At 36.3% G+C, this 16,311-nt stretch overlaps 1 protein-coding gene across 3 annotated transcripts in view; it reads left to right on the top strand.

The window, feature by feature from the left end:
* LOC135214462 (protein-cysteine N-palmitoyltransferase HHAT-like) overlaps positions 1 to 16,311 on the top strand; it is a 134,530-nt gene that overhangs the window by 109,360 nt on the left and 8,859 nt on the right. For all 3 annotated transcript variants that reach the window (XM_064248801.1, XM_064248798.1, XM_064248799.1), the window contains exons 7-10: positions 955 to 1,055; positions 2,652 to 2,790; positions 3,086 to 3,287; positions 3,521 to 3,665. In XM_064248801.1, the coding sequence (XP_064104871.1) occupies positions 955 to 1,055; positions 2,652 to 2,790; positions 3,086 to 3,287; positions 3,521 to 3,665 (587 nt within the window). The remainder of the gene's footprint in view (positions 1 to 954; positions 1,056 to 2,651; positions 2,791 to 3,085; positions 3,288 to 3,520; positions 3,666 to 16,311) is intronic.

The following is a 16,311-nucleotide window of genomic DNA, read 5'->3' as shown; positions in this document are numbered from 1 at the left end:
TTTGTGATTTTTTGTTGAGACGCAGTTCATCTGTCACCTACACACTACTATAAGCAATAATAATATTTTTTTGGGTTCATCATACGTCTGGCATCGTGTCATACTGTTTATTTTGCTCCAAACTCTTCAAACCGAAATTACAGAATGATTGGAAGTCCCTATCTGAAAAGAGGAGTTTTGGTGGTACTACGCATACCACCTTTATGCACCCGGTGCGGTGTAGTAGACTTGAATGGTGGTACCCACCTACCTCCAAACAAACTTTCGGTAATGAAGAGGTTAAACGTGTCCACCGATAACTGGGGACTGCCTGTATAAATATATGAGGCCACACATATACCCAACTTTTGTGCAATATTTGCTGACACTTTCATTAGATTTTTCTCAAAAATAAGATGCTAATCAGACGTTACACCAAATATAGCCAACTCTTCCGACTCATTCAGCAGAGTCCCATCCACTTAAAGTGGAGGATGTGGTAGTAAATCTTTAGAAGTTCTACGAATCAGTCTTGTGCTTGACAACCAACTGTAGTTTATTTCTTCTCATCACATGCCTAATCCATCTCAGCCTTTGAGATCTCTTTTTCTGGCTGCTTAATTGTATCCACATATGGTCATACCTTTTTAATATCATCTCCATTATCATAGTCAGTAGTATCCATGTTTCTACTGTATAGAGAAAGGTATAGACTTTATATTTATTAATAACTCCCTTAAGCAAGTTTGTGGTATTCATGTTTTGATTATTATTTGGTAACTTTAGATTTTAAGTTGTTAGTTGTTCTTAACATTCACACTGACTTGAAACTATTACTCTACATACTTGCTTGTTTCATCTTACTATGTTTTTCAATCTAGAGAAGTTGCTACTTCTGTATGAAAAATGGACTATGTATTTGCATTTTCAGTTGTGTTAATTTTTGTGGTTTGAGTGAGCTGTCTTTTGTTTCAGTTCTCTGCACTCCACCCCAGAACTTGTTAAAAAGATGAATTCATGGTCCATGGCAGGGTTTGTGTACTTTTTAGCAGCATTCCTGCAACTCAAGTATGTAGGTAAGCTGAAAGTTGTTGTAAATGGAGTTTTCCTGTCAGATTGTTTGTTACAGATTTCAAATGCTTTGAAAGCTAAACAATAACAACCCAAGATATAATGAAAGACTTGGAATGAAATAGGCTTATTGATTTACAAGTTGCACAGTCTTATTGATTTACAAGTTCATTTTTTCTCTTTCCATCCGCTGATTGTCTTTGGTTCAGGCCGATTAAAGAACTACCCATGTAACACAATCTCGCATATTATGCGACCCCCAAATTTTCACCCTGAAACAATGCTTTGATCATGTATCTCATGTAACATGTGAGTTCAATTTTTGAGACCAAATTACAATAGGCTAACCTCTTTTCCTCCTGTTTATCTATTCCATCTTCTAGTTAAGTTAAAAAGAGTAAAAGAGAGAGTTAAAAGTATCGTCAGTAATGTTATACTTGTGTAAACACATACAGCCAGAAACAGCTGATTTGCTAGGAACCGAATCCAATAACTACAGCAGCTTGCTTGAATTTCAACCTTTGTACGATAGTATAAGATTACCGTAGTTAAAAAGAATAGGACTGATATATTTTTATGACTATATCCTTATTCTCTGTGGAGAAAAGATTGGCGAAGGCATATATGTACTACTGCTAAATTTAAGCTGCTAGTTTTAACTGAAGCTGAGGAAAGAATGTTCATCTGCTAACGACTATTATTGTGCATTGGCTACATGGAAACTTCTGTAGAGCAGCATCAAACTTGACCGTAAACAAAATTTGAGAGAAATGTGTTTTAATCAAAACTATTTTGCATGAAAGAACACATTTTACTTTGTTCACTCCGATAAAAGATAAATATGTAAAGCTTGTAGTATTCTGATGAAATCAAGTGAAAATATCGAACGCAATCTGTTGATTTTTTTACACAATAAACATGCCCTCGGCGCCATCTACTAACGAAAAAAAATATATATTTCGTTCACAACAATATGAATTCAAATGATATTTTGACTTGAAAACACTGTATAACATAATAAAACAACCTTGTCCCATTTCAATAGAGTATCTTGAGATTCATTTACACTAACTAGAAGCAAGAAAATTGCTCTGATTTGACTTCAGTACAGTAAAATTGCAATTGTCCTCAGCTGATTTGTAAACCAAAACATTGATTGCTATTTTTGTATTTTATGATACAACAATAGTAATATGAAAATACATACAATATTATTAGATGTAGTGAAGTAAAGCATAACTTTTTAAAAGATCCATGGAAAAGATGCATATTCATTATGTTTGTATTTTATCAAACGATACTAGTATGTAATATTACATACGCTAATTTTATATCTCAAGTATGATGCAACCCCCTTAAAATTAGCTCCAAAATTAGGTCTTCAAAAGTCGCACAATATGCGAGTATATACAGTACTTTCCTTGGACCTCTCACTGTGATCATTATTATTAGCCTTTTATGTACACTTTTCAGTTAAAAATTTAAGTTCTATTGCAAGTGTGCATTATGTGCATGGCTGGATTTGTTTCTGTTAAACAGACCTCTCTATGTTAAAACATTAAAAATGTATTATTGCTTGAAAATTTTCTATAATATTTCAGTTTTATATGGATTGCCATCTGTAGTAGCAAGGGTTGAAGGATATGACCCGCCAAGACATCCCAGATGTACTCTCATGACCTACAGGTTCTCAGATATTTGGCGATATTTTGATCATGGCCTTTATCGCTTCATGCTAAAGTAGGTAATTTTCTTGTTGTTTAAATGTGTTTGAGAAAGTAGGTTATGTATTCATTATTGGTAATATGGTTTATTCATCAGTGATAAAACTTTGTTTACAGTTTATTATATACACAGTCATAGAAGTAACTTTGATAAAAGACAAAATGTCTTGGCTAAGGCATTTTGAAGAAAGAAAGCTCTTATTTTCTTTTTGTCAACAAATGTTTAAAATTATATTATAGATAAACCATGATTCTAATGCACAGAGGTTGTTGAATGGTATGAACAATCAACATAAAATTTTACTTTTCAGGCATATTTACATTCCATGGGTTGGATCAGATAAAAGTATAGTAAAGCAGTTGCAAGGAACTGCTTTAGTTTTCACTTTTGTCTACATATGGCATGGTGTTTCAACTCCTGTGTTTTGGTGGGCAACCTTGAATTTTTTTGGCATTGCAGTGGAAAAGTTAGGTGATCATATTTCACAGCTTGAAACCTTCGAGAGATTGGGGGTAGGTATTGTTTGCATGTTTCATTTTTCTTATATTTGGAAATCTTTGGCTTGTGACATGCTATTAAGATGTCAATTAAGACTGAAGAGATTAGGGAATCTTAAGTTTCCTTTGAATGTATGTATCTGTAATGACCTTTTATTTTTGTGATTGATCATTAACACATTGTCATAATATATTCACACATTCTTTTTCATAGCATAATCAAATATTCTTAATTATGATTTTTCCAGAAGCGTTGGTTACCTGGTGCTTGGCTACGTAGATTTTATGGTTTACTTGCTGTCTTCTTATATGTCCCATCTCTCATGGCTCTAACTATTTTCCTTTCCGGTCTTGACAATGCACTAGTTATAAGTGAAAGAATATTTATAACAGGTAAGTTTGAGATTACAATATTTGCATGTTATTGATAACCAAAGTACCTTGAACATTGTTTTAGCAAGTTTGTCATTTAGTAAAATGAATGAATCTTACCTACTGTTAAAGTTAACTTGTATCTCTGCACAGATTAGGCGAGTCGGCATTCAAACAAAAAAATCGAATGTCTGCCCAAATGACTGTCTAGTTTACCTGTTCTCCACCAGGTGTGTTTCAAATGTTTTAGCTAGTCAGAATTCTCCTTGCCGCCATTGCTGTTAGGCGATTGTTGGTATTCTATGAAGTTTGGCTGTTTTACACCATTTTACGGCATTGTAATTTCATTTTCCTAGGATATCTTTCACTGGAAGCAAAACCAATAACATCAGGCTATGAAGGAAATATTTTGGTGTAAGCAGGGTGTTGGAATTTGAAGTAGATCAACATTCAGTTTGTATAGGTTGCAAGAGTACAGTGTGATCTTGGAATGAGATGTGAAGAATGTAGTGAATTGTTCTGAGAAATTTATGTCTGAATATGTCATATATATATAGAAAAGAATGGAACTGATAGATTGCGAAAGCAGTTAGTTAAGTCGGGATTTAAACCCGTCGGTTCTATCCTACTTAGTGTCCCTTCATCTGCAGCTAGCCCTACTCCCTACTCAGACTAGGCATTTTGGTAGTGCTAGTATTGACTTCCTTTGCACTTCCGCCTTCTACACCCCATTTGGTTCAGGAAAAGTGTATCGAGAAGTTAGAACATAACATTAAACCTATTTTTAGTTTTAATACAGGTTTAACCGAGTTCGTGACGGGAACGTTCCGAATCCCTCCATAGTGTGCACTCTTTCGCATTCCCCTGTTAGAAGTAAGCTATTGGTGCCCTCATCTGTATGTAGCCCAAGCCTAGGACTACCCTGCAACAGTTGGTAGTGTCCGCTGCCAGACCCGGTTCTCGGGACGATGGGGTTCTGTGCCCTCCAAAACCTGCTTCACCCTTTTCACGGTCTGAATCTCGTTTAAAGCGTTTGCTTAAGGACCGTTTTGGTAAACGTTAATCATCGCTCTGTAGGCTCATTTTGCCGTCATCAACACCTAGTCTGAGGTGTTAGCATGCATAGGTCTATTAATATGTAATATGTATATGTATAGAAACTTTATTGAGATGATAATGTGTCTGTATCTAGTTTTACTCATTCCGATATTATGTCAACTCAGTTGACTGTATATGTGATTTCTCATGTTTTGGTTATTCTAAATTTTTGTCTCCTAGCTTATTCCTCTTTCTTTGCAATGCTTGTGTTCATTCTTTGCCTGCTTTTTCTTTGGCTATCGACAAATCTCTTATTACTGCCTTGATTAATGTTTCTGTCAAGTCTATACTGTCTATAGTATCCAAGGTTCTCTCCAAGTTAGATATTATTCTAGCTTCAGAGCTTTCTAACAATGTATTGTATAGGAATGATTTCAAGTACTATGTACGTTTGCTCTCCGACAAGGTGGGAGAGTCGTTGTGACTCCTCTCCCACTGCCTCCCAATCTTTCCCAAATTTCTTGCGCTTCGTTTTCTTTCCCTCAGTTGAGTCATGCAGACGTTGTTGACTCATACGGACTAAGCCGAGTCCTGAGTCGCTTAAGACTGTCTTCCTTTCATCGAGTCGTGGTGTATGCAATACAGCACTCGGCTGCTGTCGCCTCCTATTGACGAGTGTGGCTTTCTGTCACCGAGGGTTGTGAAGAAAGAGCAATCCTTTAAGCTGTTTTGTTTACCTCCTGTTGGCAGCTGTCTCCTCTTGTCACCCGCTGGTGGAAGAAGAGTTGGAAATAGAGTTGGAGGAACTTGTTCGGTCTGGTCGGCGTTTGTTGCAACACTACTCTTTGCTATATCCTCATTTAGTTGAGAAAAAAGGCTTGTCTTAGCATATTTTAGTGCCCTCTAGATATTTGTGAAGTGAACCAATGCTGTCTCCTATTAGAGAGCATTTCGTAATTTTTCTTGTACTTGGACGCGCAAATCTCCCTTTAGGTCTGCCTTGGCTTGTCATATTGTTTCTCACAAAGTCGCAGAGAGCAAAGACCACCTCTTGCGATACAAACACTTATTGGCCCTTTAACCGTTTTGAGTAGGAGTTTCGGTTTCTTTCCCTTTCCTGAGGGGAAACAAACTCAAGACTGACAGACCTGCTGATGGAGTTTCAGTCTAGCTTGTTGAGTTGTTACTTTTTACTCAATAGCTAAGTTGTCTCATCTCTGTGTCAGCTTAGAGAAGTGGAGGCGCCAACCCAGTGAGTTTGTGAAGCCAGTTTTAAAGGGTTTGGTGCCAGCGGGATTTTAGCGAGGAATAGAGTTAACTCTTTTCTGAGAACATTTTCGCTTCCTAATTGATTATGCAGCTCGGATTAAAGCAATAAGGGAGTATCTATTGGTAGTCTTGTTTTTTACCTTTCTAGGATAAATGCAGACCTCGGGTTCTGGGATATGGACAGTTGCAACCTCCGGACATGCGTGGAGACTCGGGACCAGTACCTTACATGGTGGAGATGGTGAAGGGGAGTTGCAGTTTTTTTTATGGTTATCCTCCACTGGTTTAATCTCACTCTTATTGCTTCCTTTGTCTTCAGCAGAAATCTATCATTCGTCTCTCTCTTTTTATTAGGAGGTTGTATTTAGAGGGAATGATGGTCCAAGCAGTAATTCTCTGGGACAAGCTCCAAAAGCAATTGGAGATATTCTTGGAAATTTTTAGAATGAATAGCAGGAAGTGTGTGCTCACATACTTTTTGGTTTTCTAGCATGGTTGTAGTGCCTTTCCAAAGAGCCGTCAGACTTGTGGTACACATGCAGAACGTATTCCACTTACCAATACAGGGCCCACGGTTACCATCGCCATCGGTTAGCGGCATTTCAGTTTTATGGCACTTGTTGAATATATTCATGACTGGGTTTTACACTCCGTAGGGTTTATAGTGCCGTTGTCTGGTTATCATTTTCTTAGGCTAGGTGCCAAGACCGCCACATAAAATCCAAACATAACAAATATGCATCTTTTCTTCTATTCTTTACTTCACAGTATTCAATGATACAGTATGTAGTCTTGTATTGCTATTTGTATTGTAAAATACAAACAAACCAATCATGTTTTGGTTTGGGAAAGTCAGATGAGGGCGGAGGTAAGATTATTTCGCTGTATTTAACTCTATTCAGAGTTTAATCTGGTTTAATCTCACTCTTATTGCTTCCTTTGTCTTCAGCAGAAATCTATCATTCGTCTCTCTCTTTTTATTAGGAGGTTGTATTTAGAGGGAATGATGGTCCAAGCAGTAATTCTCTGGGACAAGCTCCAAAATCAATTGGAGATATTCTTGGAAATTTTTAGAATGAATAGCAGGAAGTGTGTGCTCACATACTTTTTGGTTTTCTAGCATGGTTGTAGTGCCTTTCCAAAGAGCCGTCAGACTTGTGGTACACATGCCGAACGTATTCCACTTACCAATACAGGGCCCACGGTTACCATCGCCATCGGTTAGCGGCATTTCAGTTTTATGGCGCTTGTTGAATATATTCATGACTGGGTTTTACACTCCGTAGGGTTTATAGTGCCGTTGTCTGGTTATCATTTTCTTAGGCTAGGTGCCAAGACCGCCACATAAAATCCAAACATAACAAATATGCATCTTTTCCTCTGTTCTTTACTTCACAGTATTCAATGATACAGTATGTAGTCTTGTATTGCTATTTGTATTGTAAAATACAAACAAACCAATCATGTTTTGGTTTGGGAAAGTCAGATGAGGGCGGAGGTAAGATTATTTCGCTGTATTTAACTCTATTCAGAGCAATTTTCTTGCTTCTATTTAGCATAATTTAATCCCCAGAAACTCTGTCCATATGTGACAAGGTTATTTTTCTTTATATGCAGTGTTTTAAGTTGAAAATTGACAAATACGTGAACTAGACTTAGTTATTTTTTCGTTAATAGATAGTGCTGTTGTCTTGTTATCAGTACGTATTTTGGTATTTGCCTAAGCACAGAGAGACCCTCATAAAATACAGTGGGCCCCCCTTATTCACTTTCTCCGGATTCACAGACTTGGAAATTTCTCTCTGGACCATATCCACCCATTATTTGCGGGAAAGTCACCTATTTGCTGGGTTTTCAGATGAAAATAATAATTAGTGTATTTTTATGTTATTTTCATGACTAAATACATTTTTACGATACAAAAATGATTTACTAATTTTCAAATGCAGTGGTACCTCGAGACACGAAAGGCTCAACTTACGAAAAACTCGAGATACGAAAGCTGACACGAAAAATTTTACTGCTCTACATACGAAAAGTTTTCAAGATACGAAAGGTTTCTGAAAGTCCGAGATTCGCCCGATAACAATTTTGAAACTCGCGCCGCGCTGCGCCATCTTAGTTCTAGTAGACTCGCCACCGTCCTCCTGCTCTCCCATTGGTTCCTGATGCTAGCCAAGCCATGAGATCCTTCTCTCCTATTGGACAGCATCCCTCCCATCATGCATCTTACGTGGTGGTGTGCCTTCGCTCAGCCACTTCGCACCTGAAGCTTTATCGTACGCATGCGGCATTCGTTCGGTCCAACGATTTCGTTTAGTATCGTAAAGAACCTAATTAGTATACGTACTACATACGTAACTTAATTACGTACAGTACATATAGTCATGGGTCCCAAGAAAGTTGCTGAAGTTCACAGAAAGAAGAGAATGCTTTCTATGGAGACAAAAGGGGAGATAATAAAAAAGTATGAAGCTGGCTTGCGGTTGAGTGTGATCGCTAAGGAATACGGCCGAAATCCGTCGACGATAGGCACCATCCTTAAGCAGAAGGAAGCCATCAAAGCAGCTACACCTTCCAAGGGCGTGACTATTTTGTCCAACAAGAGGAGCCATGTGCATAATGAAATGGAAAGGCTGCTTCTTGTATGGATCGAGGACAAAGAAATCGATGGCGATACGATAACCGAGACGGCAATCTGCCAGAGGGCCAGCGCTATTTTCGGCGATCTGATTGCCCAAGCCGAAGACGACGGCGGAGAGGGGACATCAACGGCAACCCCAGAGTTCAAGGCTTCTCAGGGGTGGTTCGAAAAATTCCGTAAACGGACTGGCATCCATTCGGTGGTGAAGAAATTGAAATTACGTAAAGTATAAAAAAGTAAAAAATGTAAAAATAAAAAAAAAGACAATAAATTTTATTTCAAGTTTTTTGTAAAGTTAAGTGTTACAGTTTTGTTAATGTGTTTTGTAAAGTTTAGTTTGTTTTCCTGACATTTTTTTATGTGTTTCGTAAAGTTAAGTGTACGTATCTGCCATTTGTCCTCCTCCTCCTCTGCCGCCACTTTCGGAGATAGCCTCACTCGAAAGGTAAGCTTCCACATTTTACGTTACAGTAATAATATTTCTTGTACACTTAATATACACTATTTACAGGTTTTGCATTTTTATTATTAAGTTACGTATTGAATGGTCTAAATTGTAGTAGTATTTCATTGTTTATAGGTCAATTTAGCTTTATTATGAAATTTACTGGGGTGTTTTTGGAGGGCTTGGAACGGATTAGCCATTTTACATGTAAAATGTGGTCCAAGATACGAAAACCTCATGATACGAAAGGCGCCTCGGAACGGATTAATTTCGTATCTCGAGGTACTACTGTATTAATATTGATTAATTAATACTGTATTAGTAAGTTTAATAAAATTAAATGATATCACATAATAAAAATAATTCTCTCTCTCTCTTACAGAGATGCATGTTTTTTGTATGGGAAATAAATGATTTACTATTTTCAAATATTAATGTTAATGTAAACAGTAATAATATCAATCTATTAAAGAAAATACTATAGTGAATTAGTAAGGTTTTAGTTTATGAATTTAAAAAATTATGTAAGAATGAAGGAAATCCCAGTCTTCTCCTTCTAACTCCAGGTACTAAAGCTGTCAAATATATCAAGTAATGTGACAAGAGGAAGAGAAGCTGTGTTGTTGCCACTAAGTGTTCATGTAATTTCTCTCTCTCTCTCTCTCTCTCTCTCTCTCTCTCTCTCTCTCTCTCTCTCTCTCTCTCTCTCTCTCTCTCTCTCTCTCTCTTTTACTGAAACGAGAGAATTTTGATAATACATGCACTATATGTTTATTAATAACTTTCAAACAATATAATAATAATAATAATAATAATAATAATAATAATAATAATAATATAGTAGGGAAAAACTCTCTTGCGAGAGTATATAATGTTCTAAAGGGTCCACAATATATAAAGTGTTGAGAGTCCGTGTATAATTTTTAAAACTTTACAAAAAGCTTTCGAACCCTTCCCTGGGTTCATCTTCAGTCCAAAAATCACTTAACACTTTTTATTATTGTGGACCCTTTAGAACAATAATAATATAACTGTAATTATAAAATTTGAATGTGATCTTATTTTAAAGAAATACGATAATCTATCCATTTCACTTTTAAATAAGGATGATTCTCTCTCTCTCTCTCTCTCTCTCTCTCTCTCTCTCTCCCTCTCTCTCTCTCTCTCGTCTCTCTCTCTCTCCTCTCTCTCTCTGCTCTCTCTCTCTCTCTCTCTCTCTCTCTCTCTCTCTTTCTCTTGCCACACAAGATATGTATGTCATAGTGGTAACTCTCTCCCTCTGTTTTGCTGGAAGCATTAGAAATGTATGTACATCAATTAACATTTCTAAGAGAACAGAGAAAAACACATTCTCTCTCTCTCTCCTTTACTGAGATGAAAGAATTTTTATGGTACTCGTATGTAATAAGTTTATTGATATTTTCAGTTGATAATAATAATAATAATAATAATGATAATGATGTGCAGTAGGGCCTCGATAATCGCGGGGGATAGGGCCCAGAACCCCCCGTGATAAGTAAATACCTGTGTTATCCTGGTACCTCCCTCAAAAATTGCTAAAAACTGCCTACTTTAATAGTTAACCCACCCAAGACCACTATTCCAATGTTTATAACTGCCTACTTTAGTTCAAACACCAAATATGTCTTCAACTATCACCTGAAACTAAATTTAAGATAGTTTCAAAGTTATTTTACAACATTAGGCTTAAGAATATATGTAGTATATGTGCTACTGTACATATGTAGCCTACTAGCCTATGGATTACAGCTAGAAGCCTACATATGCATGCTCATGTGGGCCTCTTTTCTTCACAACACTTGTTAATATATTACATGTAATAACCTTCATCTGACGTTTAGGCTTCTTTCCCATAAGAGTGAAAGAATCAGGGCTTTTGGATGCCACAAAATTAAGTCGTTTATATGGGTACAATTTAAAGAACGCGGCGAACGCGACTCAATAACAACATAAAACGTGGGCAGGCCAGTGTTGCCAAATGGGAATGGCAATTTCTTGCTAGATTTTGCTCCATAAAGTGCTAAAATATTCACATCATACACAACAATGCCACCCAGCCAATTTCAACCGATTGCTCTTTTTTTCGATTCAATCATGTTTCTAACATACATAGTGTACTTGTACATTACGTTACATGATTCCTAATAATTTTGAAACCTATTTTGTTTAATTCCTGAAAATGGTTTTGCAAGATTTTGTTCTTTTTCTTACATGATATATCAAACATAGTAGAATAAAGGAAATATTAAACAACATTACAGTTTTGATGTCAAAATACGAATGCTAGAGGTATTTGAAAACAAATGCAAGTTTTCCTGCCAGATGCTGGATTGAAAAGTTTCTTGCTAATTACTTCAAGAAAATGAAAGCTAGCATTAAAATTGTGAAATTGGTAACACTGGACTCAACAGATCTGTGTTAGTTAGTGTATCATTAAAAATAACAAAATAAACGAAGTCGCAAAGCCGATTCTATTCATGTTTTTCTAAACACGTAGCATAAAAGGAAAACTTTATTTTGTTTATTTCATCGTGCCACAAACCCCTGACAATGCAGAGTACATATGATCATTCTAAACTATTATTTACTACCAGAATAACAATGATATTGTGTATTGAAAATGAATGTTACGTATATTCCCAAACATTATTACTACCATCATGACTAGTACCATTACAATTTCGAAAGAAAATCTTGCTGTGAACGCCACCGTAATTTGATTTTCATATACGTACGCACATTTTGTTAGCTGGCTGGCTTCGCATAATAAAAGTTGATTTCACTGATATGAAATTATTCCACGAATAGCCTTTTTATTACGAAGATATGACGATAATATAGAAGGTAAAAAATAGTTTTACGTATTTCGTTTACACTTCGTCGCCGAGAGAGAGAAAGAGTGAGAGTATTTAGTTTACGCTTCGTCGCCGAGAGAGAGAGAGAGAATTTCGTTTATGCTTCATCGCGGAGAGAGAGATTATTTTGTTTACGCTTCGTTGCTGAGAGAGAGAGAGAGAGATTCTTTCTTCAGATCTCCATTACATGAAGAATGAGTAAAAATGTATTTTATTTTAATCTTTGGAAGCCACCATTGAATATCGGCAGTGACAACTCAAACGCAACTCGATAAACGCTCAATAGTTATGGCAGATGACGTCAGCAATCGGCTGCTTCTCTAGAGAGAGAGAGAGAGAGAGAGAGAGAGAGAGAGAGAGAGAGAGAGAGAGAGAGAGAGAGAGAGGGACTCTGTTGCCTGATGTGGTTGTAACATTAACAGATATCCATTAGCAAAAGTTGAATAATAGTTGTGTATTAAGAATAATGATAATTTTAATAAAACTGTTTTTTTGCTGTGTCTAATCATATTGCATGTATTATTACCATATTATAGTATTATGATATGAACATCGCGATTTATCATTTGCATTCTGGTTTTGTTTACGTTCTTAAAATAATCAACTGATGTCGTTTTACCAATATCATCACTGTTTTTAGTTACTGAATGAAACTTAATTCAGAGATCTGCCTTTAATATATAAGGTGGGAATGGTTTTATTACTTTTCTTGTCAGTTAATATCATAATGTGAAGCTGTTCATGTATGTTAGTGGTTATCGCACTGCAACTAGGGTTAGCCTACCAATGAACGTCGTACATATACCTTGAATAGGCTATTTATTATGAAGATATGCCAATAATATATAAGGTGAGAATAGTTTTATTACCTTTTTGTCAGTTAATATCATAATGTGAGTTGTTTCATGTATGTTGGTGATTATCGGACCGCGGCCGAGGCTTAGCCTACCAATAAACATTCCATACACAACACGTTTGTCCCGCGATACTGCGATTCATACCAGCGATATAGCATGAGAAGTGGTACAAGAAAAAACCCATGAATGACTGATTCCGTGATTACTGATCCGCGATTAAGCGATGCCCCACTGTAACTGTAATTACAAAATTCGTATGTGGTAGTATTTTAGAGATAAAAATAACCTTTCCATTTCAATTACGTAAGGATAACTCCTCTCTCTTAGAGAGATGAGAGAATTTTTATGGTAGATGTATTTGTTTATTAATATTTTCAAATTATAATGATGATAATAATAATACATAATAATAATAATAATAGAAAACATTAGAAAACGATCAGGCAAAGATCTTCTGGGACTATGGGATCAGAACAGATAGGGTGATACGTGCAAATAGACCAACGTGACTTTAATTGACAAAATCAAGAAGAAAGTATCTCTCATTGATGTTGCAATACCATGGGACACCAGAGTTGAAGAGAAAGAAAGGGAAAAATTGGATAAGTACCAAGACCTGAAAATAGAAATAAGAAGGATATGGGATATGCCAGTGGAAATTGTACCCATAATCATAGGAACACTAGGCACGACCCCAAGATCCCTGAAAAGGAATCTGGAAAAACTAGAGGCTGAAGTAGCTCCAGGACTCATGCAGAAGAGTGTCATCCTAGAAACAGAGCACATAGTAAGAAAAGTGATGGACTCCTAAGGAGACAGGATGCAACCCGGAACCCCACACTATAAATACCACCCAGTCGAATTAGAGGACTGTGATAGACCATAAAAAATAAATAAATAATTAATAATAACAATTATAATAGTAATAATTATGGGCACAATTTTCTGTGTCGAAAATGATGACAATGGTTGCAGGTCCACAATAATATCGCATTAAAGACTTTATACGCACATGTGATATTGTGAACCTACAACCAATAATAATTATATTATAACTGAAATGAAAATTCTTTGTATCCATTTCCCTACCTTCTCTCAACTCCAGAGAAACTTAGAACTCGGGAAGCTGTCAAATATGTCAAGTAATGCCACAGGAGAGGGGAGCAGTGCCATATAATGGTAAACAATTTTTATCGTTTTTATGCACTCTCTCTCTCTCTCTCTCTCTCTCTCTCTCTCTCTCTCTCTCGTCTCTTCCTCGTATCTTCTCTCTCTCTCTCTCTCTCTCTCTCTCTCTCTCTCTCTCTCTCTCTCATGGCTGCAAGTGTTAGATGTACATATGTATGTATATATACCTTTAAGGGTAATTGTGTTTAAGATTACTTAGAAATTATATTAATACAATTTCTAAGATTAATACAGTAATATGATAATTTAAGGTAAATTTGATGTAGGGTCTTACATAAGGCATACATTTGGTGTTTCTATTTCTTCCTTTTCTTTCTCTCTCTCAGCAAAAGAATTGATAGACAGAAGTAGATGCTTGTTGAGCCCCCTCTTTTTCTCTTCTCTGGAAAAGATATACAGGCAGTCCCCGGGTTACGACGGGTTTGGCTTATGATGTTCTGAGGTTAAGGCGCTTTTCAATTATATTCATCAGAAATTATTTCCAGGATTACGACGCATGTTCCAGGGTTACGACGCCTACAACGCTGATCTGGCAGAAGAAATATGACCCCAAAAATGCAAAATAATCAATATATGAAGGTTTTTTGATGAAAAATGCCATAAGAATGCAGTTTACATGGTTTTGAATGCATCCAAAGCATTAAAAGTAAGGTTTTCTTAGGATTTTTGATGATGTTCCGGCTTACGACGGTTTTCTGAAGAACGGAACCCCCGTCGTAACCTGTGGGCCGCTTGTAGGTATTTATGGGAGGGTAAGAAGTGTTGCCTGTAGAAGTTCATTTCAATCTTTTGATGTTGTAAGGAGTTATTCTCTCTCTCTCTCTCTCTCTCTCTCTCTCTCTCTCTCTCTCTCTCTCTCTCTCTGCTCTCTTCCCTTCTCTTTCTTCTTTCTCCCTTCTTTCTCTTCTCTCTTTCCTCCTCTCTCTCTCTCTCTCTCTCTGTTATTGGCTGTTTATATATTTCTAATGGTAAAATGTTTCAGATGACTTTGAAATGATATTAATATCATCAATATTATATTTGATGTAGGATGATACTTTAAGTATACATTTGGTATTTGAACTTTCAAGATAGGCACATTTAAGCATTTTTAGAGGGGATTTCTAACTATTCACGGGGGATGGGTACCAGACACCCCCGCAAATACGGGGCGAACACTGTACAAACGTAATGAATATGTATCTTTTCCTTGGCTCTTTTAAAAAGTTATGCCTCACTTCACTATATCCAATAATAATGTGCATAATCTCATTAATTTGTATAGTCTTATAAAATACAAACAGCAATGTTTTGTTTTGGAAAAATTGGCAGAGGGCAGAGGAAGGGTTATTTTGCCCTACTTAACTCGATTCAGAGAGATTTTCTTGTTTCTAATTAGCATAACTAGGTTATTTTTTGTTATATTAAGTGCTTTTCAGTTGAAATATGACTTAGATATGTAGCTACGTCTTGTGAACTCTATTGTTACTTTTATTGTTAATAGATTGTGTTGGCAGCATGTTTGTTTCTATAAAAAACTGATTAATTTTATTGTTTTCATCCTGTTTCATATATTTACGTACTTATCTGTTATTGGTGTGAAAAAAACAGTAAAATGTGTTCTTTCATGGCCAGTATTTTTAATTAAAATGCTTTTTTCTCCACTATTATTTGCAGTTGAGTTGCATCCATGTTGCTGATGCACGATAATTTAAAGCTGCTAGCAGTGACAGTGTGTACATTTTGTTTTCTCAGCTTCAGCTACAACTGCAGCTTAAATTTAGTAGTATACTATATTTCCTTGCCAATATTTTCTCCATACCAAATAAAGGTATAAGCAAAAATATTCAAGTCTTGCTCTACTTAATTAACGTCATTTGTAACATATCTGCAGTATTTTTTTTACTATTGTACGATGGCTGAAATGCAAGCAAAACATTGTCATTATCAAATTCAGTTCAGTTATTGTAGCAAAACAACTGTTATCATTCAGTTGTTTATGGCTGCAGCATTTGAGCAGTGATTATAACAGTACTGACAATACTTTTTTCATTCTCATTTGCTTTTTTAGCTGATCTAACTAGAAGATATGATAAATAAAGATAAACATTAGCAGTCTGGAAAAAGAAAACCTCCTCCCCCCGCTCTTCCCCTTTTCTCTCCCCTCCCCCCTCTTCTTCCTATCCTCTCTCTCTCTCTCTCTCGTTTCCTCTCTCTCTCTATCTCTCTCTCTCTCTCTCCTCTCCTCTCTCTCCCTCTATCGTCTCTCTCTCTCTCTCTCTCTCTCTCTCTCTCTCTCTCTCTCTCTCTCTCTCTCTCTCTTTTTTTTTACTAGGCCAAGATATACCAATAAGTTCATTGAATCTGACAT

Source organism: Macrobrachium nipponense, chromosome 45 (genome assembly GCF_015104395.2).
Source record: "Macrobrachium nipponense isolate FS-2020 chromosome 45, ASM1510439v2, whole genome shotgun sequence".
In the NCBI taxonomy this organism is placed as follows: Eukaryota; Metazoa; Arthropoda; class Malacostraca; order Decapoda; family Palaemonidae; genus Macrobrachium; species Macrobrachium nipponense.
Note: the sequence above shows the minus strand (reverse complement) of the source record. Positions and strands in the feature narration are given on the sequence as shown.